The sequence below is a fragment of the Melopsittacus undulatus genome, chromosome 11 (genome assembly GCF_012275295.1).
Source record: "Melopsittacus undulatus isolate bMelUnd1 chromosome 11, bMelUnd1.mat.Z, whole genome shotgun sequence".
In the NCBI taxonomy this organism is placed as follows: domain Eukaryota; kingdom Metazoa; phylum Chordata; class Aves; order Psittaciformes; family Psittaculidae; genus Melopsittacus; species Melopsittacus undulatus.
Genome location: NC_047537.1, coordinates 21,337,254 through 21,364,369, shown reverse-complemented (window position 1 = coordinate 21,364,369; position 27,116 = coordinate 21,337,254). Strand labels below are relative to the sequence as shown.

General features: G+C 42.7%; 3 protein-coding genes across 4 annotated transcripts in view; all 3 read left to right on the top strand.

Moving 5' to 3' along the window:
- The first annotated feature begins 530 nt into the window (after window positions 1-530).
- On the top strand, window positions 531-6,405 carry KPNA2 (karyopherin subunit alpha 2). Of its 2 annotated transcripts, none has more exons than XM_005146140.3 (11): window positions 531-600; window positions 1,357-1,472; window positions 1,570-1,707; window positions 1,788-1,876; window positions 2,693-2,961; window positions 3,962-4,056; window positions 4,155-4,418; window positions 5,032-5,265; window positions 5,348-5,530; window positions 5,637-5,786; window positions 5,888-6,405. In XM_005146140.3, exons 2-11 carry the CDS (start codon window positions 1,398-1,400, stop codon window positions 5,978-5,980), a joined length of 1,590 nt encoding a protein of 529 aa, XP_005146197.2. In that variant the 5' UTR covers window positions 531-600; window positions 1,357-1,397; the 3' UTR covers window positions 5,981-6,405. The 2 variants fall into 2 exon arrangements, with proteins under 2 accessions (XP_005146197.2, XP_030902264.2); XM_031046404.2 differs by having other exon boundaries at window positions 544-600; window positions 1,398-1,472.
- Window positions 6,406-12,696: 6,291 nt separating this feature from the next.
- LOC115946045 (telomeric repeat-binding factor 2-interacting protein 1) lies at window positions 12,697-13,998 on the top strand. Its single transcript, XM_034067784.1, has 3 exons — window positions 12,697-12,826; window positions 13,323-13,913; window positions 13,944-13,998. Exons 1-2 carry the CDS (start codon window positions 12,749-12,751, stop codon window positions 13,755-13,757), a joined length of 513 nt encoding a protein of 170 aa, XP_033923675.1. The 5' UTR covers window positions 12,697-12,748; the 3' UTR covers window positions 13,758-13,913; window positions 13,944-13,998.
- Window positions 13,999-21,564: 7,566 nt separating this feature from the next.
- Window positions 21,565-27,116, top strand: part of SMURF2 (SMAD specific E3 ubiquitin protein ligase 2) — a 58,731-nt gene continuing 53,179 nt past the window's right edge. The window contains exon 1 of the mRNA XM_034067789.1: window positions 21,565-21,616. Coding sequence (XP_033923680.1) covers window positions 21,565-21,616 — 52 coding nt within the window. The remainder of the gene's footprint in view (window positions 21,617-27,116) is intronic.

Here is a 27,116-nt window from a genome sequence, read left to right as displayed (position 1 = left end):
ACCACGCTTATGGAGACAAGGGCGGGGGTAGACTCAAGAAAAGCCTGGGGTGGCCTGATGGTTGCTGAAGTAGAAATTGGACTGTATGTCAGGAAACGGCAAGCTAACGCCCCTCAAGAGCGTGAAAACTTCCCTGTTCGCACCCATCCGGAGGTGCAGCACCCCCCGGTTCTCGGTCCCCGGTTCTTCCCCCCCCCGGACTCCCGGCTGTAGAGCCCCGGTACTCAGCACCGGGCCCTATGTAACTACAACTCCCAGCATGCCGTGCGCTGCCCCCATCCACAGCAGTGCTGATGCCCCCACCGCCTACCCGCGCGGTGGATGCCGGGAGTTGTAGTGCTGAGGCGGGGACGGGTGCTCTCATGTGACGTGGGGTGATCCTTCCGGGAGCACGGCGGGGATTCGTTCCCGTTCGTCGCGTTACGAGCTTCATTTCAAACTGACCAATCACGACGTTGCTATGGCTCGAACTGGCCAATGGCAGGGCGGCGGCGCGGGCAATTTAAATCCTGCGTGGGGAGGTCGTGGGCAGTGCTGCGTGCTCGCAGGTGGGGAGCGGTGCTGTGCGGTAGCGGATCGTGTGCGGACTCTGCGGTGGAGGTGCCTGGGGACGGGACGGGATGGGATGGGATGGGACGGGACGGGACGGGAGCCAGGAGCCGGTGGGGCGGAGGGGGTGCAGGCTGTGTGCGGGTCTGTCAGAAGGGACTGAGGTCTGTTGCCGGTAGGGCAGGCCGGTGGTCCCTGCGTACCTTTGCAGGTCACAGACAGCCGCCTGGCAGTGCCTCTCAGACCGGGTTGTGTGTGCCGTCTGAGCTGGGACTGAAGCGAAGCTAGGTCTTTATGCGGTGTGTCGCCGTGGAACCGGCCCATGGTGCACGGACCTGCGTCGTTACCGGCGTAGCTGGTGCTATATGCTGCTGCCCGCAAGGCTTTCCCGGCGGGGACTTGCCTAAGTGCGAGATCTTGTAGTTGCCATAAAAAGGGTTTGAGGTGGGATTGGATGGGTTGCGCGTGCACTGTAGATATGCAACACAGTGAAAATAGTGCTTAAAAGTACGTGTGCTGTCTGCTGGAGGCATCAGCGATCTTTATTCTAACAATGATTCTGTTAGTGTTTGTGGCTGTGTCTTAAAACAATGTATGTGGGTTTACTGCTTTTTTGTTAATGCTAGAGCTTACTGTGACATCTAAGTGTTTAAAGAAACAGTCGTTATGTTATTTGATCTTGAATCAAGTCACAGGCTGCTATTGCATCCAATATGGAAAAGCGTCTCATTATCATCAAGTACTGATCCTGGGTTTTAAGTTCGGTTCTCATGGAGTAAACTTGCTGCTTATTTACTCTATTTTAAGGCTTGGTTTTACTTGTTTCTCTCAAAAATCGAATAAGCAAGATGTCTACTAATGAGAATGCCAATACACCATCAGCTCGACTGAACAGATTCAAGAACAAAGGAAAGGATGCTACAGTGAGTATTTTGATGCCATTAATACTTCAGCTAGCCATTATCTCTTTAAACATGAGTTGTAAAAGCCGAGAACTTATTATGAATGTATACCCTCTAGGAAATGAGAAGGCGACGTATGGAAGTCAATGTGGAGCTGAGGAAAGCTAAAAAAGATGACCAGATGTTTAAAAGAAGAAACGTTAGCACTTTTCCAGATGATGCTACTTCTCCCCTTCAGGAAAATAGAAGCAATCAGGTAAGTGGGTATGTGAAACAGGTATGCTTACGATACGTGCTTCTCCCAACAAAGCATTCATGTATTTTTTTATTGTACAGGTTTCAGCACACTGGTCAGTTGAAGAAATAGTCAAAGGAGTTAATAATAATAATACAGAGATTCAGCTACAAGCTACTCAAGCTGCCAGGTAAGGAGTTTAGAGGTAACCTATTCAGCTGCACAAGCCAGTTTTGGGCAACTTAAAAGAATCAGCTTATGAACTGTAGTGTCTGCACACGGTAGCAGCTGTGGCTGCTCTTATCAGGCAGTAATTCAACAAATACCTGAGGCAGCTTTATGTACAATGTATAGGTATGCTTACTTTAGTCATAGTCTTATTGAAACCATGTGGCTTTTGAGTGTTAAAAGTACCTGAATATTTTACTAGGAAGTAGGAATTCTTTCTAGTGCTTTTGAAGCATCAAAATAAATAGTAGTCCATCTTGGAGTTATAAGATTTACAATAATAAATCCTTTGTTATAGCAAAGATACATTTAAACTGTCTTAACACTTGACTACAATATTTGAGTGCAGTGATACACCTTAGAATAACATGAACAGGATGATGACAGGTGTTTGAAGAATGCAAAATTTCCTTTCTCTTTCCAAATCGAAAACCTGCTTTAGCAAGCTTATATACTGTTGCAGCGCTGCTTCTGGCAGTCATTAAGTCTTCTGCTGTGAAACCTCTAGCAAGTCAGATGTATTACGACTCTTGTAAGTCTGCTTTATTTCAGTCTGAGCAGAACCTCTTGTATAGTGAGGACATGCCAAAACCAATATTAACACAGGTTTAGGAACCTAGCACTCAGCTTGTCTGTATTTCTTCATTTCATGCTGTGTTACCTTCCTGAATGTTAGGGCAATGTTAAACCGTTTCCTTTTTAAAATATAGATCTTTATAGTGTTTAATCTGTTATTCAGATCTTTGCAGCAAAAATCATGCTTTGTTTTCCTCCTTAGGAAACTCCTCTCAAGAGAGCAGCAACCCCCAATTGACAGCATAATTCGGGCTGGTTTGATTCCAAAGTTGGTCTCCTTCTTGGGTAGAGCAGACTGTGTTCCTATTCAGTTTGAATCTGCCTGGGCACTTACCAACATTGCTTCTGGCACATCAGAACAGACAAAGGCAGTAGTAGATGGAGGGGCTATTCCAGCCTTTATCTCACTACTGGCCTCTCCCCATACTCACATCAGTGAACAGGCTGTGTGGGCACTGGGAAATATTGCAGGTATGTCAATATGCTACACAACTGTATTTCAGGCATGTTCCCTTATTTAAAGTAGTAGGACATTACTACTGACATGTCATGCAGCACGCTGAGTGTCTCAGAAAATGTCTCAATGGTGTTCAAGGCATGCTCTGCAACATGGAGTATGCTACAGACAGTACTTTATCTTCAGACCTGGTGTAACATGTTTCATGCCAGTCACCTCTGGTCTGTGTGTTGACTAGAAGAGGGAAAGGAGGAAGTAAATGGCACACATAATTGTGTCTGTGATGGCCAATATTCCATGCTTTGAAATAGCTACTTACTGATGTGAAAATATTGAAGCTTCTCATACACCTTTCAGGATTACTTCATCTGCCAGTGTTGGATCCCAGCCTTTTTTTAAAAGATCAATAATAATATAGTTAAATATATTTGCTGCATTACGTTTTCCAGCATCTGTGCCTTAAAGAGAATAGTGAATCTTCAACACAGAGGAAATGAGCTCATAGAAGCCCTGTTTGATTGGAGCTTTAACATTTCTCCTTAGAGTTCTTAAACTTAATTACAAGGTACTTTTTTGTACCTTGCAATAGAAGAGTTCAGTCAAACTTCGGCATTCCATGAGCATTATGCTATAGACCCCAATCATGCAACCAATTATTGTCATGCATCCGAAGTCCCATATTATGGGAAAAGCTCTGTCCTAGTGGTAGGGCTTTGATATGTTTTCAAAGAAACACTTAAGTCCCTGCTTAGTTATGAACTCCAAGAAAAGCTGTATAGAAAATGTATGCTAAGCTACCTCTTTTTCCAACAGAGGAAAAAAGTCAGGACACTGAGGCTAAAAAAACACATGCTTGGCATATGACTTAACCATGGCAATTGTCATATTTTCCCTTCTGTTTCTTCTTATCCAGCCCTTCTTAAAGCAGTAGAAGAATTCATTCTCTAATACACAACCATGTGCACATGTCCCTCTATTTTGGTCTTCATCTGTCTCTTTTTCTGTTGTTCCCAGGGGATGGTTCTACCTATAGAGATCTAGTTATTAAATTTGGTGCAATAGAGCCACTGCTGAGTCTACTTGCTGTTCCTGATCTCTCTTCCTTAGCTGTAAGTGTTCAGTATGATTCAAGTTACAATTACTAGTAAGTGGGTACAAGAGATCAGGTAACTGAACAGTTGCTAACCATTTATTTCAACCCTTGCAGTCTGGATATTTACGCAATGTTACCTGGACCCTCTCAAACTTGTGTCGTAATAAGAATCCTGCACCACCCATAGAAGCTATTGAGCAGATTCTCCCAACTCTTGTTCGGCTCTTGCACTATGATGACCATGAAGTGTTAGCAGACACTTGCTGGGCGCTTTCCTATCTAACAGATGGTTCCAATGACAGGATAGAAGTTGTAGTGAAAACTGGATTGGTGCCACAACTTGTGAAGCTCCTGGGATGTAGTGAACTGCCAATAATGGTAAGCTATCAGACATGCAGATTGCTCTTGCTTCATTTGAGTAATGGATAAAGCTGCAGTTAGACTAGCATTCATGTAACTGAGTGCTTCTTTTCATACATAAATCAGATGCTTGGTTCTAGGTTTTCTGTAGGTAGGACTTGAACTTTTTCCTGGAGACTGCCCTGCATGAGACAAACCACTGCTGTTGATGCCTATTGAGCTTCTTCACATAATCATTGGATTTAACACACAAGTCAGCACAACAATTGACATCCTTTAAAGCTTGCTTTTAACTCTAAAATGCTGTTGCAAATCCACATTCTAGGGACTGTATTTGGAAGTGGGTTCTGTGCACACTAAAATTGCCATATAATAAAGCTGCATTAATACTTGGAAGGTCATTTTCCTAAGCTCTGTAATTAGTATTTGTTTGTAGATTGGCCTTGGAAGGTTTGCAGTTCTAGTATGCTTTATGTCTGTCTGCCTATGGTATTGTAAAGGAGGTTAAAACTCATCAGTAATAACATATCATGCCATTAACCAGGCAGGCTTGAGCATAGGGGCATCAAGTATGGCTGTATTCAACACAGATTCAGTGATCCCAATTTTCCTATTTTCATGTTTGTTTCAGACTCCTTCATTAAGAGCCATAGGAAATATTGTCACTGGTACTGATGAGCAGACACAGATTGTTATTGACTCAGGAGCACTGTCTGTCTTCCCAAGTCTCCTCTCTCATCATAAAAACAACATTCAGAAAGAAGCAGCATGGACAATGTCCAACATCACTGCTGGGCGCCAGGATCAGATTCAGCGAGTTATAGACCATGGTCTTGTGCCTTATCTCATTGGTATTCTGAGGAAGGTAAACAGACTGTATTTATTACTCTGAAGCTTTTGCTATTGCTACTACTATCTGCTTAAATACCCTGCATTTATCTTCACAGGGGGATTTCAAATCTCAGAAAGAAGCTGTGTGGGCTGTGGCGAATTACACAAGTGGTGGAACAGTTGAGCAGATTGTGTACCTTGTTCAGGCTGGTGTTCTTGAACCACTACTGAATCTCCTCTCAGCTAAAGACAGCAAAATTGTGCTGGTTATCCTGGATGCTATTTCTAACATCTTCTTGGTATGTGGATGCAGTATACTCAATCACTGTTCAAGCTGTTGCTAATTGTTCTCCAGTACCTGGTGCCATACCTCTTTCCTGATGTTATTCCATGTTTGTCTTGCAGGCTGCTGAGAAGATTAATGAGACTGAAAAACTTTGCCTCATGATTGAGGAGTGTGGGGGTCTAGATGAAATTGAAGCTCTCCAGTCACATGAAAATGAGCAAGTATACAAAGCCTCGTCCACCCTGATTGAGAAATATTTCTCAGCAGAGGTAAGTGTTTGCAGGATGATTTTTTTTTCCTTCCTGTTGTAACAGTGATTACTAGGTTAATATGCTACTTCTATTTCAAAACTCTTTTCCCTTTCTTCTAGGAGGAGGAAGACCAAAATGTTGTACCAGAGTCTACTGCTGCTAGCTACACTTTCCAAGTTCAGGGCAATACTCCAGATACTTTCAACTTCTAGATTCTGTGTATGTTGCAACCACCTAAAACTTGTCTGGCACACAGCTGACTGCTGCCTCTTTGTCTTAATACTTCCTCTTTTTTACTGGGTTTTTTTTTGCGACCTGTAGCACTTTGTCCAACTGAAACATACTTGAACAGTTCAAAACTGTACATATGTGAATTTTTAACTGTAAACTTCATTCTTTCTGATATGTACTTGTAAATACTTGTTCTCTTTCTGGCTCTTACTGTTCCTTTCGGGGAGAAGGATGCAGGTGAGTGGGCAATACAGGCTTCTCACAAAGCCTGAGCCACTGCTCTGCAAACCTTCTGTTAAATTTTACATAACCCATTATTGTAATCAATACACTGAGTAAGCTTTTAAATAGGGTTTATATTTGAAGTTCAATAAAGTGATACCAAGTCATTAAACTTAACTGCCAATTGCTTTCTCAGAAGGTGACTTATAGGGTAAGTATTCTTCATCAAAAATGTAGAATGGCAAAAATGCAGGTCTGAACCATTCAACTCAAGACTGGTTTTAAACTTGGTCACTCCAAGCTCCCACTTCTGTATGTAGCAGTTGTCTATTACTGCAGAACAAACAAACTGCTGTTTCTCTCCAGATATGTCTTACAGAACTCTTCTCTGATTTGTTTCTACCATGCTCATAACTGAGCTAAACTATCTTCTGTCTTTTAAATACTGTAGTAGTACTAAACTGTCAATAATAGTGTGGAGGACAGGTAAGTACAGCAGTTATCCAACTGTAAGTATGCTCAGGTAGTCTTAGCATAGAGCATAGTAAATGCTTTGAAGCAGTTGCCTGTTCTAGGGGGCAAAAATTAAGGCTTTATCTTGTAATCTATTGTCCTATTAGTCCTAAAATCTTTAATTGCAGCAACCTACTCTAACTTTAAACATGGTTGTGCATAGTGGGGTTTGGGAGAGAGGAAAGTACTGCAGGGAGAGGAGGGACTGTAGTAGTCCTGTTTTTCAGCTTTTGGGGAAACCTTGGATAGAGATCCCATTAACTGGAACCTCCCCAGAGTCCATGTGTCTAACTATATTGACTCAGCTCATTGAGGTGCTCTAGCTGTTGTGGTGGTGCAGGAGAAGTCAATGTCATGGATAGATTTTACTTTTTTTTTGTAAGTATAATATATTTGAAATGGAGCATGTCACCTTCATAAAACTGAAGGTAGACTGTAAAACTATGGAGTAGGTAATTCTCCCAGAGTTCCCCCAGGCTTTGTTTCTGCTTTTATAGAGGGGGAATTTAAAAGAAAACAAAAAAACCTTATATTCTGCTTAGTGAATCTGATAAAAGAATCTGGTATTGTGCATTAATCTGCTTATTGTGTGCTTTCAAGACTATTTTGAAGTGCATATGCATATAATAAGTGGGGTTTGGTGTCCTTTTAAGATCAGGTGTTCTTAATGAAAAATTTAAATTTACACCCTTCTCCCATACTGTTACCAAAGACTTCTTTAAATAAGTTATTGCTAGTGTCAAAGTTGTTGCTTTTGCCTCTACTATGGTGCAAGTCTACTACACTTGCTGGCAAAAATGGTGCCTTCCCTCACTGGAGGCTGATAATTACATGTACACCCACATAACTTCTCTGTGCAAGCAACTTGCTTGGGTCTTAGGTGCTGCTAGTTGATGATAAAGGTATCATCACAAAAGGTAGCAGATAACTTGTCTGCATGTATATTCTGATCTCTTCTTTAGGTTAGCAGCAATAATGCTTTCTGCAGAACAATCGCTTGTGAACTCACTAGCACGATCACATTTCTGCTGAGCTCCTTAAGCTGTATGAGTTCCTCTGTCCAGGTTGAAAATGGCCTTTGAGATGCTCATGTTGCTGTTAGTAGTGTGGTACCTGCCACTAAAGATAGTGTCTTGGAACAGACATTGATTAATGATGACTTTATACTTTGGTTATACTATTTTAACTAAGCTGCAATAGGTAATAAGTTTTACTATAGGAATCTCTAAAGATAATTGGACCATTAGCTGTTGTAACCCTACTGCATCTTCTGGTTGAGAAGTTGGCATCAGTGAGACTAACCTTCTGTCTTTGTGCCTGTGCTGCCAAATGAAGGGTGAGACTGAACTGTAGCTGTGGCATGTTCCCAGCTCTGCCTGCCTTCTGTATTAATGGGAGAGATTGCAGGTGGCATCAGCACCTGCAGAAGAAGCTGTAGACAGTGCCAGACTGAGAAGCAGACCTCAAGTCTGACACTGCAGTCTCTACAACACCCTTGGGACCACATTCTGGTATTAGCACTACCCCTGCAAAAGGGGAAGAACCATCTGCTTTGCATTGCCAAAGCCTTTGATTGATGTTCTGGGGCAAAAAAAACCCAACCAAATAGGGATTTTAGTCATCTGCAGTGAGGTTGAGGTTGTATGTGTCCTTTGCTTTGTTGTGAGATCTACTTCAACCTCAAAACATCAGCACTAACAATGATTTTTTCAGTATCTGTAAAGAACTGAAAGAATTAACCTATACAAATGTAAATATGTAAATTCAGCTTTCACAAATGAAACCACTGATTCCACATCTTTTGTGGGTGTATAAGGGTAAAGACTTGTGAAACATAACTGAATTCTTGAGTCATTTCTTCACCCTGTAAAATATGGCATTTTCCGGTAGAGGGTGCTGTAGGCAGCCTCACGGTCTCCCTTGCTTCTACTCGGTTGATGCAGGGTTTCAGCCAGCCTGGCTGCTCAGGTATGATGTACTTAATTTTCCTATTAAACAAATAGTGCAATAAAATCTATTGGGGCACCTCTTATACTTACAGGAAACGCCTATGTGCTAATTTCTGATTAACTATTAAATATAAAGTACAGTATGTGATAATTTCTGATGAAATACTGAATATAAGGTATATGACAATATATAAAAGTGATATGTCAGGGTACTATTACCTTGAACTTGCTTTAATTGCTTTTTGTCATATATGTAGTTAATTTGACTTTCTGTAGGGATAAGAATGCATAACACTTGTTTAATAGTGTTATTTCTACCTTTTTTTTTTGTTCTGAAGTAATTGTTTCAGAATTTAATACCTTAGAGTTAACAATAGAACACTACACATTCTTCTGTAGATGCTTGACAGCTCAGTGGCTTAATAATTAACTTTCTGAGGACTGAGACTTTGTTTTTATCCAAGAAAAAATGTGTTCAGCCTATCCACCAATGAGCCCTGTTCTTGGCAGCACGTATTTCCACAAGCAACAATCTACAGTGATTATGAGTAAGTGACTGGAGTGAGTCACTCCTTATTCTAAGAAAATGCAAACTATTTTTGAGGTTAGGATCACAGTCACCCATTAGGCTGCATCTCTATCTTTAAAAGAAGTGGTAGAAACAAAAAGGGAGAGGATTGTTGTTGCTCCTGGTTCTTGGTTTGTTGGTTGGGATTTTGTTTTGGGTTTTTGTGTGTGTGTTGCCCAGCATAATTTAAGAACCTAGATTTTGTTATTTGGTAAATGCCTAATTCAGGACAAGGGCTGGAATAAATGTCTGGTGGCCTATGTGTCAGTCTGCCAACTCCTCTGTGCTGAGAGCAACAATAACAGACCCCTGCTGACATCAACTGCCTTGGAATGCAGTTGTTGCTAATGCTATTTTATCTGTAGAGTGATGGCAAGATTTCAGTATGAGATCTCGGCAAACATAACCACCTCTGTAATTCTGCTGCTAGCAGATGCTGCCTGTGTGATTGCTTCCACCTGCTCTTCCCAAATATGCTGAAAAAAGAGTAGAGCTTTTGCAGTTCTGTTCAATAGCATGTCTGCTCACTTTCTTCTACAGAAAGAACTTTAGAAAAGCTAGAAATGGTTAAATTAAGAGAAACCTACTCTTTATTTCCCTGTGATTTAGATTTAAATATTCTTTTAGCAAAGCTGCTTCCTGCTGCTCTATACAGAATGATTTAAATTGCACAGAACTACAGTGGTATATGAGCAAAAAGGAACAGCTGTAAGTGTACAGGAAAAGGAACTCTCTAGCCAATGATATTTTACCGATCTCTTACATTTCTAAATCTATTTTACAGCAAAGCTAAGTGGGATACAACAATGTTATCCATAGATGTTCAAAAAGTAGCTGGCACAATTAGCCTCCAGAGCCTGGGAATCCTGATCTCCATTCCTATAGTTAACCTATGGCACCTCTGGTCATGATAACCCTATATTCAGCAAAAGGATAATCTCAGGAGTATTGAATCACTTTTGTGATAAGGTATGACATAACATTTAAGCACAAGTCTAAACTTTGGGAGTGTGTACAATTTGTTGAAAACTCTGTTCTTCAAAACAGCAGTAATTAATGAAGGTTCATTGACTGGTGATATTTGGCCTATAGAGAAAAATGTTGTGACTTAAAACCTGATTAGGAAATACTTTAACCCTTTGGTCTGAGTTAAAAGCAAGCTTATTCTTGACTCGTCTTCAGGGCAAGCGGGCCTTCTGCGCTAAGAGTCTAAGAGGGAATTGGGTGACCCCTCCTGAGACTGGGAGAGGTGTACCAAACCCTACTGCAAATTTCAGGGGGAAAAAAGCATTCACAAGAACTCTCAAGCTACAATGTTGTTCATTGTGTTTGGGAGACACGTCCTCATTGATCTACAGCATGGCACTGATAAGAATTGGGCAGGAACTCAGCTAAGAAAGAATTGATTTGTTGTGAATTTCATAGCACTTCATATGGATTAAGGGTCACTGGATTCCAGTCCTATTTCTGACTGCAGAGTACTGTCTGTCTCAGACTGGCTCCAGGAAATGGACGTTCTTCCGCAGAAGCCAGAAGATTTCGTGGAAGAGCCATGGCCTGTGTCCAGGTTGCAGTTCACCCACTGCCCTAGGGAGTGTCATTAGTGGGAGGGAAGTGGAGTTCAGATTTAAAGGGATGAGGAGAGGAGGAAAAAATTAAAGCAGGGTGAAAAAAATCCTTTTAATTCATATTAAGCAGAACTGGGTTGACAATATTAGAATGTTGTGCTAATAATTTAAATAAGACAATGGGACTGATCCAGAAGTGATGTATAAATCATACATCCATCAGGAAGAGAGTTTCAACTGACTGACATATTAAAAGCAAAATCAATGGCATCAATTTCACTGTGGAAGAGGTTGGATTATACTTATGAGCTCAACAGAAGAGACAGTATAATAAGGAAGCATTCTACTTTACTTCATAACTTAATTTGCATTGCAATGTGAAATGAATATCATGGGATCATCTTCTGAAGGAGTGATTTGATATGAGAAATAATGGAAAGCTGTCTCATTTAGCTGCAGTAGATTGCTTTGTATACAGATTCAGAGTAGTAAAATAGCTATAATATCAAGAGTATGTAATACTGCTCTGTGGGCATGTGGAAGATTTAAGGTATAGAATTATCAGAAAATCTTGAATAGTCTCCAAGGCACATTTCCACCACCCCAATCACTTCATTTTCCCCACTATATGAAACAGATGTAAAAATAGCTCTTTCATCAGCGGACTGCTATACATACTTGGGCTAAGACATTCAATTCTGTTCAAAGCAATGCTGTGAAATCACTTGCAGAATGTTGCTGTTAATCAGAAGCAGCAATTTAATGTTACGTATCCATTTCTCCTCCCACCCCCAGCTCCCCTTCCCAATTGTGAGCAGGAAATGACACTTGGATGGAGCTCTTCATACTAACTTTCTGGATAGACTCTCTAGGAATGAGGAGGGACTTGAATTCTCTCCATATGTCATTTCCTTTCCCCTAATGGCTACAAGAAAAAAAGCCCGTTACTGCAATCATACAGCTTACAAGTGGGAGAACATTACCAATCTATGAATATAAAGGCAGGGGGGAAGGGACAGACAGGACATCCACATTCCATTGCTGAATAACTGCTTGGCAAAATTTGACTTGGATTAAGCAGAATTCTTTCTTCTTGTGTAGTTCCTAAATTTGAAGTTATTCCCCCATATGTACTGTAGCGTAGGTCAACACCTGCTTTATGGGGCTAGACATGGATTAGAAAAGGAGAGTGTAAGTAGATGAGGAATAGTAACAACTGTGCAAGATTTAAACTGGTTTAGAAAGGAAAAACAGAGGTGACTGAGGAAGACTCACAATGGGGATCTAATAAAACCAATTTTTAATAGCATATATCTCTAGAAATTACTTAAGAAAAAATAGATTAATCCCTTCCTGCAGCCAGCTTTTGTCCAGACTACCTTTAAAAACTTTCTGTTCAGTATAAGCCATAGCATATACAGATATCTTACACTGCTGCGATGTACATTTGATCTACTGTATTGCACAGCGGATTTGCAGCTGTCAGCAGAACCCAGCGTGCTCTCGTTCCAAAAAAATAAGACAAAAAAAGAACCCCAAAGAACATTTTAATTAAAGTGAAAGTTTTCTTCCTCATAGCTAGACTCAAACTGGAACATAATGTCTCTAGCAGTATAATCCAAACCGCTACATTTGTAACAACCCAACTGCACAAGGCACTTTGCAGAACACGGGGCCGGTACAGCGGTGCCGTACGGCCGGTACGGGGCCGGTACAGCGGAGCGTCCGCGGCCGCTGTTCCTGCGGGACAACGGCAGCCGGATGCGGTTCTACGTGCGCCGGGAGCCGGGAGCCGTGCTCCTGCCGCAGCCCGGCGGGGCCGTCTCTACCGGGTACGTGACCGGTGCGTGAGGCGCTTCCGCCGGAGCCCTTCCGGCCGCCGCGCTGTGCAGGAACCGGAGCGCGCAGGGCGGATGCAGCCGGCAGGCCATGGGCGACTGCGGCCTGAGCCACCCGGAGCTCACGGGGCTGTTCGAGGCCATGAGCTGCGAGTTCGAGAGCGCGGAGGTGAGGCCGGGCCCGAGCGACCCGCGCCGAGGCTGCGGGTGGGGACCGGATGCGGGCCGGGGTCCGTTCCGACCCGTGCTGCTCCGTGACTGGTTCCTGTGAGCCCCCGAGAGCCGCGACCCGCTGCGCTGCCTTGGCTTAGCTTGAGTCCCGGCCAGGTTCGGCTGGAGGGGGTGGATGTGCCAGTGTGGTCACACAGAGCTGTATTAGCAAATGGACGTCATCCTTTCGCCTCGGACATAAAGTGCGCCTGTAGTTGCATTAATGCTGTTGCCTTTTATGCTTTCTTTTCTAAATTCTGCCTTATTTCGTGCTTTCTGTGCTCTTGTGTGCCCTGGTTAACACATGGCTTCACTTCAGGCATGAATTTTACCTTGTCTGCTAATTTCTGTGGTTTTAGGTACTGTAGAGGCACAGTGGAAGGTGGTTGGGTAGCGGGGATGAAAGAAGCTGGCCAGAGCATAACGTGTCTAACTGATGACTCTACTTCTCTTAGTCAAGACGTGATGCCTCAGAAATCTCAGGAGAACCTCCTATAAAAGAGAGATTTTCCCCAGGAGAAACAGCATCTGGTTCCAAAACTGTCCTGCAGGATTCTGCTGGCCCTGAAACCAAGTTACAGGTGGAAGAGGAGCCAATAAGCACTTGCTCTTGCAGCATGGTGGAAGATGCAGTAAAAACGATGCAGTACGTGATGGAGAAGTCTGGCATGGACCTGCTCACTGTCACCCAGGCCTTTCTGAAGAACAGTGGTGATGCGGAGGCTACTTTGCACTTCCTGCTTACGGGGCAGCGCCAGGACGGGTACCCTGTGTGGAGCAGAGAGGATGATTTGGAACTGCAAAGATACGATGAGTCTGTTAGAAATACATTGATAGCAAAGTTTGGAACTGAGAACGTGGCAAAGCGGATCGCATTTAGGAAGAGTTAGTGGACAGAGCAGAGGGGAATGGCTGATCTGGGACTGTGCAGGAACTTAAAAACTAGTCATTTCAGAGGTGCAAATACAACAGAAAATTTGATGCAGCAGATTGACAGTCCCACTTGTGACCAGCAGGTCATTGACAGTCCCACTTGTGACCAGCAGGTCATTGACAGTCCCACTTGTGACCAGCAGGTCAAAGGAGGTGATCCTGCCCCTCTACTCTGCTCTTGTGCGACCCCACTTGAAGTATTGTGTGCAGTTCTGGTGCCCTCAACATAAAAAGGACATGGAACTGTTGGAACAAGTCCAGAGGAGGCCACGAGGATGATCAGGGACTGGAGCAGCTCCCGTATGAAGACAGGCTGAGAAAGTTGGGGCTGTTCAGCCTGGAGAAGAGAAGGCTGCATAGAGACCTCATAGCAGCCTTCCAGTATCTGAAGGGGATCTACAGGGATGCTGGAGAGGGACTCTTAAAATTAAGTTAAAATTGATTTCACCATGGACTTGTGGGTGGTTCTGTTAAGCACGAAAAAGCTCGTGCAGATTGGGGATGAGTATTTCTGCAGTTCAGAAAGTGTTAGGAATTGGATTATTTAAAAAAGGATTATTGTTTTTATCGAATCTACAAATGCTTTTGTGTCATGATTGATCTTATTTATAGATTTAATTTTCATGGGGCGTGTTTATAAATCTCCACAGGCTTGTTAATGTAAGACACAGCAGAGAGCTTCAAAGCCAGTTAGCCAGGGTTCTCTTTAGTAATCCACACAACTGTATGTGCTATGCGCATCTTGCAACAGCACATTCTGAATCAGTCATTGTTTCCCCATGGCAGAAAATAATAATCTAATGGTCTTAAGGCTTTTTAGCTATTTTTGTCTCTGAACTTTACAGACTGAATTACTGTACAAGTACACAATAACTGTTAGAATTTGATGAATCTCCTGGAATTAATGTTATCTCTTGAATTACAGTCTTTGGAAGTGATTTGTTTAAGATACATGGAAAAAAACTTCTGCCTGCTTGAAGAAACATAGAAAATCAGAACTATCCAGTGAGGGCTGATTTAAGTATCTAAGGGGTGATTTTATAGCAGCAGGACTGAGTGAGCTTTTAGCATCATTGTTAGTGGCACACTGCTCTCAGCATCAGCATAATTAAGACTCTGAGAGACTTAGAATATATATCTTGCAGCTCATCTTTTGCAGACAACAAAATGCTTATTTGAGATTGATGGTGGGCCACAGGGGATAAGAAAAATTAGAGAAAGTTTGGTTTTTCTTTAGTGGTTAAATAATATGGTATGGTCAAAACTAGTGCTGTATGTCAACTTTTAAATACTTGTTTGGGCTGACAGTCTTCCTATTAGCACTTCATTTGTCTAAGCTGAATACTGCTGGGACAAATGCACACTGTCAAGTTGAATCAGACAATATCTGGAGACAGATGTTGTAGTACAGGAGTACATTCCTGAAACGTCACTCAGAGGAGACTGTTTCTGTCTGATTCTGTAAGGTCTTTTATGAACCTATTTATAGCAACCAAATAAATTAAGGATGAGTTTCTTCATTCACAAAGTAATGTCAGAAAGTCCTGCAGAGCAGTTGCACAAGGGAACATGTAGTTCTTCAGGAAACCTTTGTAATTTCAATTGCATTCCTCAGCATGTAACTCTCAAAGCACTCAACAAAGCCAGTTGTCCAAGAGTCTGGTAAAGAAATTGTATCATCAGTAATATTTTATGGATAAATAAGCAGAAATCATGGAAGAATAAAGGAAATATTTTTCAGAAAGACACCTTTTTGGTCCAGGACTTTTGAAGACCTAGTTTGTACTGAGTCAGCAGCCTAAGCTACTTCTCTGTGCTTGAAGACCTCTCTGCCCTTTGTGCTGGGCTGTTAAAAACGCTCTGCAAAGTCTGTCCTTAGGTTATGGCTTGTGAGACATTGTACATCCAACAAGAGGGAACAGTGTTGACTTGAGCTAGACAATGGAATATGCTAGACATGGAATACCTGTGCTGGGGCTGGAACAGGGGTGTCATCTCCATTTTTTTACCCAAGTGCCACAACATGGCTTTTCATGACAGATTTAACTCTTCCAGAAAGGAAGTTTTAGCCTCTGATAGCTAGTGATAAAATGCAATGCATCTATTGTTCTGTGTTCAGTGCCTGTCTCTTTAAAATCTACTTTTTTTCCCTTTTTCTTCTAAAGACATATTAGGATAGTGCTGTCCTGCAGGACACAATGAGGAAAGAGCATGGCTAAAGAATTGCATAGAATATCTGTGCATCAGTTACTAATCTGTTCTGGATGGATGGACTTAGAAGTTATCTTAGTGACTAACCCCTGGAAAATCCTGTGATATGGGAGCTCATACATTTTTCTGTAGCCACAGCTGCAGTCATTTCCCTTCAGAGACACATCATTTCCCCAAGACACATCCTGTCTCAGAGGGCTATGGTGTCTGCTGCTCCAGGCTTCTGTCCCCCTTCTCAGTAGCCAGCATATGGGTGGAGATTTCCTTCCTAGCTTTTTCTCCTGAAAAACTCCATTTTAGGCTCCAGCATGAGAAATGGATTGAATCTTGACCTCTTGCATAAACTTTGTCTCTCTGTGCCAAATGTTGTCTCATGAGAACCAGAGCCACTGACATGCTTCTTCATCATATAACTTGGATAGGTATGTCTTCTGTTGCTGGGTTAACTCTCTTTGTCTCTGAGTAGTAACTCTGCCACCATTAAACCAGCATGTGCATCTGAATACTTTAACATAGCCTGTTCAGTTCACAGCAATGCAAACAATGCTTCCATCTGGTAATTTTCATACTCTGCAAAGGGAAATTAAGAATCTTGTACAAAGTGAAACTATTCACTTCTAATCTTTCTTCCTGAAATGCAGAAGCACTTTATCCATGCCTTCAGTGGAGTTTGATCGTTCTGTACAGAAGAGAGGCAGGGATGGTAACAGAAACCCTCATGGAGGACACAATTCCATGCAGGAACAGGACAAAAATGTGATGGAGCTGCAATGAATTTAGGAAGTGCTTGTGCTACAATAAGAAGTAATGATTGGCTTACAGAATGATTGGAAGAAAAACCTGTGCCAAAGAGGCAGACAAGGAGAATGATGCCCATTGCAAGGGAAGATGATGGAACAGGTCAAGGCTGCTAATCCTGTCTAATGACTAGATTTTACTGAGTTTTGTGTTGGGACATCAGCTTAGGTGAGGCCTTGTTACAAGGCACTGTTTTAACATGGTAAGAGGAAGTCCTTGCTTTGAAGCCCTTTGCTGTTAATGGTCGAAATCAGCTTGGGACAGACAGTACAGTCTAATGAAAAGTACATGTCGGGCAAGGGAGCTAAGGCTTCTTTAGAGTGATGTTTTGCAAAGTGACAATGGGAATGCTGTGAAAGGGGATGAGTTCTCAGCCAAATTAAGAAAGAGGCAGGGAACACTGGTGGTGTGATTATTGCCTAGGTGTCTACTGCTGTAATACTATTCTTCTCAATACTACACCATTAGGTGGCAAAACCAGGCATTTTATTTCAACAGTTGCACATACAATGGAAGTACATCATAGAGAAAAAGGAAATGGATGTGTAATTCTCCTCTGATCAACTCTGTCTTTAACTCCATGATCTGTGTGGGTGGTGTCTATAATTCAACCATGACAGGCTCTAAGAAACTGAGTAAATGACAACTAGTAGAAAGAAATACAATCCAGATAATTTTAAATATCTTTATTTAAAGAAAAGTCAGGAAAATAGGTTTGACCTTTTAATTTACTCACAAAAGCTTAATAATAGAGGCTGAACTGTCTTGCTCTCTTGAGATCATCACAAAAGCTGGGGAAGAATGTGATATCACAGCAGCCAGCTCTCATTACTGTTGAAAGAATGGTATGATTAAACCTCTATACAGAAAGAAATGGAACGTGATTTTAAATGTCGATTTGCTTTGAGCACATACCACATGCTGAGGAGGGAGTTCCCAGTGTGCTCCTCTGCTCTAAAGGTGGAGAGGACCTCACCTCCAAAACCAAGTTAACTAAACTGTCCTCTTCTGAAAATGAATTCTACTGGGCTAAAAACTTTCATTCACATTTCCCGGTGTCAAAACCCACCAAATCCTTTGAGAAATATCAGTGAATGCAAAGTTTCCTTTTTCTTCCCATTTGGAAATTCAATCAAAGTCCTTTTTTTATGCAGCCACACAACAAATGAAGTTCTTGTATTTACAAATGCTTCTTCAAAAGTTTCACTAATGTGATACCAACTATTACATTATTTTGTCCTTATGGACTCCTCTACAACCCTGTCAGTGTCCTAAAGGTGTCTGAGCTTACCCCTTGTCTGTGTATATCCTCCCACCCTTGAGACTGTGCTTCAGCTGTGAACTTCTGACTGAAGACAACTGGATGGGACTCCTCCTGAGTCCAGCAGCAAGGCTGTCATCCAAAAGTGAGCTGCGGGGTGATGCAAGGCACTCCCTTCCCTCCGGATCTGAGCTAGCTACCTCATCTTGAAAGGATTTGTTGCTCAATGATATCAGCCTAGAGTGAAGCATGGATCACTTGTCAGCAGTTAATGATGATATTTGCTTGCTTATCTCACAAGATCAGTGCTGAAGCATGAAACCTCTTCTCACCCTTGAAATGGAACTGCATAAAAACAACATTTACTGTAAACCTTTGGCTTCTAAACCTAAAGCACAATCCACGAGCTATCTGTGCCATTAATCTGAGAGTATTTTGAGAATTTGGGGAATAGCACTGGCACCAGAAACTCTGGATCATAACATCTGTGTGGAATTCTTCTGTTGGCAAAATAGTACTTTCAATCATCAGGCCCTGTCAGTATCTTTAGTGTCTTGCATTCACTGCAGTTCTGAGCACTTTGCAAGGCATCCTGAACTCTGCTCGCTGCAGATCTTGCACAGATCCCTCATGGAGTAGCTTGTCTTAAATTCTGCTTGGCAGTTCTACCCTGTGAAGGAGAGCAATAAATAGAATTCCTGATTTCCTTACAGAATTGGGAGATATGGTGGGACAGAAACAACTGTAGGACATCCAAGGGGCAGTCATCATAATGCTTATACAAAGCCAAAAAGGCAGAAGTGAGCAGTTTGCAGCTGGTGCATTTGTCTATCCAAGTGCAACCTGATCTAGGTCATTTCTACCTATGTTAGTCAAGAGAGGACATAGTCCTCACCTAAATGGGACACGTACCGTGCCTGCAGGTGATAAGGAGAGCTAAAGCCTCGCTTCTTTCACCCTGTTAAATACATTCCGACCATATAGGACTTTCTGACATGTCATGGATGCATTTTGGATGTATTAGTAAGCCATATAGGTTATTTAAAAAACAATAAATACAATCAAATATTGCACCTATTAAAATGCGCAGCAGCAACGATCCTGCAGACAGTGCATTCTATGCAGTGACCCAAATGTGCAAACTGTCAGTGAATGCTCGAACACTTGCAATCTATTGCAGTGTTTCCACTGAAAGCGGAGCAGCCTGTCCAGAAATCTCAGCAGACCTTAAAGCTGCAAAGCAGCGTGAAGCTACTTATACTTCATGATCATAGAGAAACTTGTAACGAAGGCATTGAAATGTTCATATACCTATTGAGCAATGAGATACCATATTTAATCCCAATAGGTTTTGTTTTAAATACTAGCAATGCAATTAATATCTGACCCACTTGTTACCCATTAGAAAACAGCTTGTGTAGCAAGAACACTATATTTAACATAACATTAAATACTAGATTGTATCAGCTTTATTGAACACTGGGTCCAGAGTGCACTTCAAGGCCCCAGAAAGCACCATCGTGTCAGGAAAAATCTGAAGTAACTTAGAGTTCTGTTACATATGTGAGGAGTAGCTTTATATTTTGATTTTCTCTTCAGTTCATCAGAGTCTTGAATGTTACAATATTTGCACAGCATCAGCCATTTGCTTTATATAGTTTGTGTAGAAAAGGATGATGACTTGTATGTGAATTTGAAACTTTAATAGTATGACCTTCACTTGTGAAGGCTGATTTTTCTTCTTTTTAATGCATTTGAGGTGCGTGTGAATTTATGTAACCATTATAAAGTAACGTTTTAACTGTGTTGGTGCCACATATAAGACACAAAACCAGCAGGTATATAGTGTCTTATATAGTGTCTTTGTTTTGTAGGAAGTTTAGACTTGTTCCAAATTCTCTCAGCTTGAAATAGTGACTAAGCCATGAATCAGCATTTTTCCTTGTGCTCTGTCTACCCTGTTTCCAACACTGGTGGTCTTGTGGGAATTGCACAGGCAGTGTAGTCCTGTGCGAGGAAGGGATCCCAGGCCCTGATCCCAGCACTCACTTGCTCCCAGGTGAAGTGAGTTTGGAACAGCAGTGCCACCACAGCAGGAAGCACTGAAAATTCCCACCTGGAAGAAGAGACACTTTGGGAGGAAGGAGATGTGAGTGCAAATGAACCCGCGGTGGGGACAGGTCTCGTTTTAAGGGAGGAAAGCTTTAAGAGCCACATCCCACTTCCAAGGCCTTCAGTGGGAAAAGCATCAGTTCCTTGCCTGAGATACGATTTGATGAGGCCCAAGCTCTGAGCTCTGCCACTACGGAGCCACATTTACCACTCAGTTCTGTGTGTGACTTCAGACAGTCAACCTCCTGGGCTGGGCTGAAGATACATCATAAACTCTGTGAAGCACAGGCCATCTTTTCATCACATAGTTGGATCCTGATCCACTGGCCGGATCCTGATCTATGACTACCCCTATGATAACACTTTACAGGTTGCCTCAACAGGAAGAAGCCAGTGCAATGACATGACCAAACGAGTACAGTATATTAGTAAGGTTGTTAGTAAACACAGGTGTGCAGTTTATTAGCTGGATCATCCGAAGTTAACTTTACTGTGGCAACCTTCAGTGGGAGCTTCTCCCACCCTCTTAGAAGCCCCTTTGACCCTGCAGGAAGGTTCCCTCATGGGAGAACTCTGGAAAGTCACCTTTTCTTTGGATGGGTGTTAAATTAGGCCACACAGTACCAAGGCAAGGCTTTTATTATCCTTTTAACTTCTGACAATGGCAGCTCACAGAACTGGGCCGATGATTTCTATAAACTGCAGACAAGGAACGAATTGGTCCAAAGTTTAAGTTTCTGTGACCCGCCTGTCCCATCCTTCCCATGCCGAACACCGCCCGGCTCAGCAGCACTGCTCCGTGTGACCGCACACACCCGAGCCTGGCTTCACGTTCTCACCCGCACAGTCTCGGGTTCCCGTTTGTACCCTTCATTCTCCTGCCCCCATCTCCCCACAACGGGACCGTCCCCTTCCCCCTCATCCCTCCCCTCACCCCGGCTCTCCCGAGGAGGACTCCGAGCATCGGCACCACCTGATGCGGTTCCCCCTCGGCATCCCCGGGCGGACCCCGAGGGGGGGGCCGGGGGAGGGGAGGCGGCCGTCTGTCTGTCTGTCTGTCTGTCCGTCCGTCTGTTCGCCGTCGTGTGGCTCCGTCCCCGGCTTTGTTGCTCTCGCCGCCCGGGCTCCGGGCGTAGGGGGCGGGGAAGCGGAGGGAAGGGAAGCGGGGAAGGCGGCCCCGTCTCCTCCTCCGCGGCCCCGGCCCCGCTCATGGCGACGCTGGGCACATCCGGGCTTCTCCTCCTCCTCCGGCAGCCGCCGCTGCCCTGAGCGCCCGGCCCGACTCCATTAGCACCTCCCCTCCCCCTCGTCTCCCTTCCCGGACCCAGAGGCAGGGGGAGCCCCGGGCAAGGCAGCGCGGAGCCGGCGGAGCTGCCGGGGACATGTCCAACCAAGGGGCCCGGCGGAACGGGCCCGTCAAGCTGCGACTGACAGGTGAGGCTGAGCGGGCAGGCTCCGCCGGGGCCTGGGGCCGCTCGGGCTCCGGCCGGGCACGGGGGAGGAAGGCAGGGAAGGAAGGGACGGCGGAAGCGAGGAGCGCCGGGGTCCTGGGAGCGGGGCGAGCGGAGCCCGGCCGGAGCGGTGGGAGCAGGCTCCCTCCATGTGTCTTTGAGGTTGAACGTGGGGCTGGAGGAGCCGCTCGGGCCTCGGGGTCAAGGAGAGACGGAGACCGACGGCTCTGCCTTGCTCCGCCGTGGGCTCCGCGCCGCCCAACAACGCGGCGTGCGGGGCGGTGGTGCCGGCCGGGCCGGGCCGGGCCGGGCCCCGCAGCCGTCGGGGTGCCCGGGTGGGGGCCGGTGTGCGGCTCAGGCGCAGGGCACCTTCCCTTGCCCGGCTCCATCCCCGCTCGACTGAAACTGTCACCCTCTTTGTTTTGGTCTCTTTGTTTGTTTGGGCTTTTTCTTTTCCCTTTGAAACCAACTTCCCCACTTGGATTGTGCGCGGCTGGGTTGGTGAAGTGCCTTGTGCTGCCCTCTCGCAGAACACTGCTTGACCTCTAAGGTTTTAAAATATCGTGAAAACTGTTCACCTGCGTGCTGAGAAGGAAAATAAGTTGCTTTTAAATACGTAGAAGTTTGTTCTTTTCTGTATAAGAGCCAGGTAGATAACGAGAAAAACCTTGTGAGTTCTGCTAGAGCTTTCTTAACGAAATACAGGAGACACTAAACAAAAGGGTTAGTTCAAAGTGGTTAAGTCCCTCCACAGATAAACGGGATTTTGTATCAGTGCGTGCAGGGAAGAGATTAGAAAATAATAAACAGATAACACTGTAAATACTCTGCATGCAGTGTGTGTAACCAGGGTGCAAAACAAATGGTTTTAAAAATATGAGAAGAGTTGGTATATTTCCTGTAAGTGCATGTAAAGAGAGATGTTTTCGTATTTCTTTTTCAAAGTATGTTATTTTTACAAGGAAAGTAAAATGTATCTATGTTTTACTGTGGAAATAGACTAAATTTGTAATCATCTGTTTTCATGGAGTTTTGTGCCTGTGTATTACACTTAGAAGTAAACCTCTTGGAGTGTAGCATGGAACATTGCTGCCTTGTTTTTACACAGTGTTTTGTAGCTTTCTCTTCAGGTTATCGTTTTATTGATGCAGTGCTTTAATACTTCTTTTCCTGAGCAGTGAGTGCTCAGACTTGCTTATCTCCAAAACAGTCTCTAGCTGTGTATAAAAACATGGAAAGTGCTGTTTAGGGAGTTGCCTTTCTCACCTTTGGATTTTGTGTTCTGGTTTGTTCCATATTTATTATACTTTTAATGAGGATTAAGCACATAAAGAAACTGTCTTTGACAATATAAATATGTTAAGGGGAGTGTTCCTGTGAGCAAGAAGTAGGCAGTAGTTTACATACCGAGTTCTAGCTGTGTGATGAACCCCCAAAAGAAGCAGGTACAATCTTGAGGAATGTTTCTAAGTTCTTCTGTCACCTTATATTTTAGGAAGGGAACATGCAGAGCACAGGACACAGGGAAGTTGTCTTTCTAGGCACCCTTCCAGGATTAGCAGCTCTTGCAAAGTACCTGCCAGTTCTGGTGCTTGGAAGTTGATGTGAAACAATGTCCTATGTCTCGAAAGCTTGAGGTGTTTTATGCTTTAGCTAATTGTGAACTGTTCCAGGTAAGGTCGTTTGTTGTAAGGAAGCTTTGTATGTTAAAGAAAAACCCTGAATTTTGCTCATTCATGTGATACATTGTTAGTTCTTGCCTAGGAATAGTTTGAAGTGTTCTACGTGGTTTTGATTACCCTTTTTGATTGGAAAAGCAGTTTGAGGGCTCTTGAATTCTAAAACTGTTTGGAATTAGAAGAATCTGTATATCCAGTGTTTTTCAGAGTTTATTCTCGAACTGACAAATGCAGTTTAATCTTCATTTTCTTTGGCTGTATGAAACCAGCAGTCTTCTGTTTTGGCTTGGATATTTATAGGATTAATTCTGCAATCATTGTATAACGCTTATCTTTGCTGTTCATTATCTCTATATTAGATGATATAGATTAAAAATGGATATCAAGAACTGGATTCAATTAGCAGTTTTTCAGGACATAAACATTAAAGGTTTAGATGGAAAACATTGTTTTGACTGACTGGATAAATGACAGGGTAGTGTTTGATGTGAGGCCAAGAACTGATCTGGAGCTGGTGCCCAACTTCTCAGTCCATCTTGAGGAGCCAAATAAAATATTTAACCTAGGCCTCATTTTGTAAGAAAGGTTGATTCTTTGTTGGGACCTTAAGAAAGCTCTGAGCAATGTTTGGCATACCTTACACAAAGTGTTTAACAGCTTATTTAGGTCTGGGTTCCATAACAGAGACAAACCACAGCGGTGGCATGCTTCGAGTAAGTTTTGATTTAGTTTGCCGTGGTATAAATCTGGGTTATAAATTTCTTGCAAAATGTTGTTCTTTTGCTCCTGAGTTTAGTTGTCTGATGTAAATGTCACTTGGATCTTTAGTGATATGTATGTCAATGCATTTTCTACAATATTGAGTTAGAAAACCAGTGGATAATCATTTACATCCAGAGGTTATACATTCTGATGATACCTCACTTTAAGTATGCTTGTTTCTGATTAATGCAGGGAGTGTAATCTAAACTTGCTAAAGTCTAGAATTGCACTAGTCTTCTTCAGAATTGATCTTTGCAGCTTGGAATAACGTTATCCAAGGAAGTTGTAACATAAGGAAAGTTCTTTCAACTCTGACATTTTTACCACTATTTCATTAGTCCTATGCTGAGTACACCTGAGTTCTACAGAGGCTGTAAGTGCAGTCATCCCCTTCTGTTCTCACTGTGATTTCTCCTCAGTGTTCTGTTGTATCTGTGGGTTTGTACATACAATATACTGTGACAGAGTGGACTTTTCTTGCACCACCATTCTGAATTGCATTGATCTTATAGTCTTAAGAAATTACCATTGCTTTCAGTTGCTCAGTCAATATTTTATGTCCTAATCTGTGAATTGTCTAATGTTAAGGTGGTTACATTTGATACTTTCACCTATGAGATCAATGTCAGTTATCTGAGTGAAGTCATAAGGCTGTTTTTATCAAGGAGAAAGATACTTTTTAGAATAGTTTGAAGTCTGCAAAGCTGCGTGAGCACTGGGATATATGGAGGTGAATACAGGTTAGCACATCAGTTTTAGTGCATGTATTACAGTGTTTGTGTCAGTAGGTAATGCGTAAAGACACTTTGGTAGCCCCAAAGCACAGTTACACTGTACTGTGAAAGGTGGTAATAAATATGAATATAAAACTGGGATGAGCTGGATGAGTTTTGTTGGTAAAGAATCAGAGGTCGGCCTGAGGAGTTGTTAGATCTTGGGTTTCTTCCTCCTTTCTGTAGGCTTTCAGGTTTCCTGCAGGGTTTGCTAACCAGGGAAATGAAAGGACTGGGTCCTGTATTAGAGGAGATGGACAGCATCTTGTCTGTCCTACTCATTCTTTTGCTGATTTGACTGTCTAGTCACTCCTTACAGTACAAAGGTGGTACTGTACTATAGGGTTAGAGTGTTGAAGGAAGACAGTGCTACTCTATCTAATCAGTTCATAGAAACTCTTGCTGTGATGCTACTGTTTCTCAAGAAAGATACATATTATGTATAAAAAGGGAGAATGTTCTTGAGTTTTGCAAAACAAGGTGGAATCTTCACACCTGGTTTTTTGCAGTGTAACAGTTAAATTATTACAATTAAAAGCAATGGTTAACTGAAATCCTAAATCCTCATTAGTGCTTTTGGAAGCAGGACTGACGTGTGAATAGCAAAACCTCATTGTGTGAACAGCATTAATGATTGATTGATGAAGCAGCTACCTCCATTGTTAAGTAGCAAGGCTACGGTTTCATAGGCGACGTAAATCACAGTGCAGTTTTAGCTCAGTTTAAACCTTGAGTGCTCTTTCTCTTTTCTGTTTGTAGTCCCTAATTCACTTTTCTGGGTCCTCCCTTATGCTGACTACAGCAACTGAGTAGCTGTGATGAGCTGAAAGTTAATCCTACCAAGATAAAAACTGGGGTTTTGCGTTGAAGGAGAGGGATGCACACAAGAAGCCAAAAAGAAGGCAGGACTGCCTCTTTTAGCAGCAGCCTGTAGTTAGACAGGCTTTCATCAACAATAAAACAATGGGGTTCCTTCATGCAAGGTGTATTTGACTTAATGAGACATGACTTACCAAAATTAGTGCCTAAGAAATCAGATTCAGTAAATGATGTAGTAGGTGGATTAAACTGGTGCAGTCATAACAAAGTCAATAGGCATGTATCTAATCAGATTGTACAGAGATTGATGGATGCTTGGCCCTCAACATTTCCATCGAAGTATGAAGTATTCATATATATGTATGCTTTTTATATATACAGTATAAAGTTATATACATATAAATCAGTTGTGGATTGCACAAGTGCCAGAGCAATGGTAATAAAACAACTGAGAAGCTGTATGGAGCTTGTTTTAATGAGATCAGCTTATGTGACAAAGTTTTATTCATCTGAGTATAAAATTAAGTATTTGTGTTCAAGGATATGTAATTGGTTATTGTGGTAAGGAAAACAAAGATCAGAAAGGATTTGAGAGAGGAAATCATAGTAGGAAGATAGTTCTATTAAATGAGCAAAAGGGCCCAATGTTCAGTCTGTGCTTGCAGAATCAGTAAAGCATTGAGTACAGGATTTATGTGTGTAGGTAACATATGGGACATATGTAGGAGATGTCTGGGAAATCTGCAGACAGTCCTAATGTTAATGTTTAAAGAAATAAAGCTGTTGGGGGGGGAATGGAAGATAAATCTTGGGGGTGGAAAAATGATGATCAGTTTTTAGAATTGCACTTTTTGGTTACATTTAAAGCATTTAAGCAGTTCCATAGTGTCTCAGTGCAGCTGAACTTAGCTGAGTAACTCAGCTGGTAGTGACATTACTTTCTATTTTCTTTTCCCTTTTTTGTTTGCTAATCAAACTGCAAACCTGATCAGGCCCCAGATGAAGACATTTTGTCCTAATGTCCTTAAGGTGAATGTGTTGATCCCTAAAAGAAGGCGGCTTTGAATGTTTTGTTCTGTTTTATCTCCTGGCCTTTGAAGTGTGTCCTTGCTTTGCTATCTTACTTAAAATGACATCTCACCACTGGGCCAGACCTTTCTTGCGGGTGTTTAAAAAGGTGGATGATTTCTTTGGGTGTCTTCCTTCCTCTCATCATAATAATGAGATGGCCTGATTCTGACTTAGCTTGGTGGCATGAGTGCATCGCTACCCAGACTATTACATGCATGTTTTAGTATATAAAAGGTAAACGTGCGTTGTCTGAGATCATTCTTGTGACTTTGGAGAGGCTGGTAAGGATTAATCTCAATAATGTTAGACAATGCATATAAAAGTAGCTACTGTGTGTGTGTGCTATTAGCAAAGCACGCTTCCTATCTGGGAAAGAGGA

Coding starts and splice junctions, on each gene's coding strand:
- KPNA2 (XM_005146140.3), top strand. CDS start 1,398: ATGTCTACTAATGAGAATGCCAATACACCATCAGCTCGACTGAACAGA. Junction 1,708..1,787: donor AGGAAAATAGAAGCAATCAG/GTAAGTGGGTAT, acceptor TTTATTGTACAG/GTTTCAGCACACTGGTCAGT. Junction 5,531..5,636: donor CTATTTCTAACATCTTCTTG/GTATGTGGATGC, acceptor TTTGTCTTGCAG/GCTGCTGAGAAGATTAATGA.
- LOC115946045 (XM_034067784.1), top strand. CDS start 12,749: ATGGGCGACTGCGGCCTGAGCCACCCGGAGCTCACGGGGCTGTTCGAG. Junction 12,827..13,322: donor GCGAGTTCGAGAGCGCGGAG/GTGAGGCCGGGC, acceptor TACTTCTCTTAG/TCAAGACGTGATGCCTCAGA.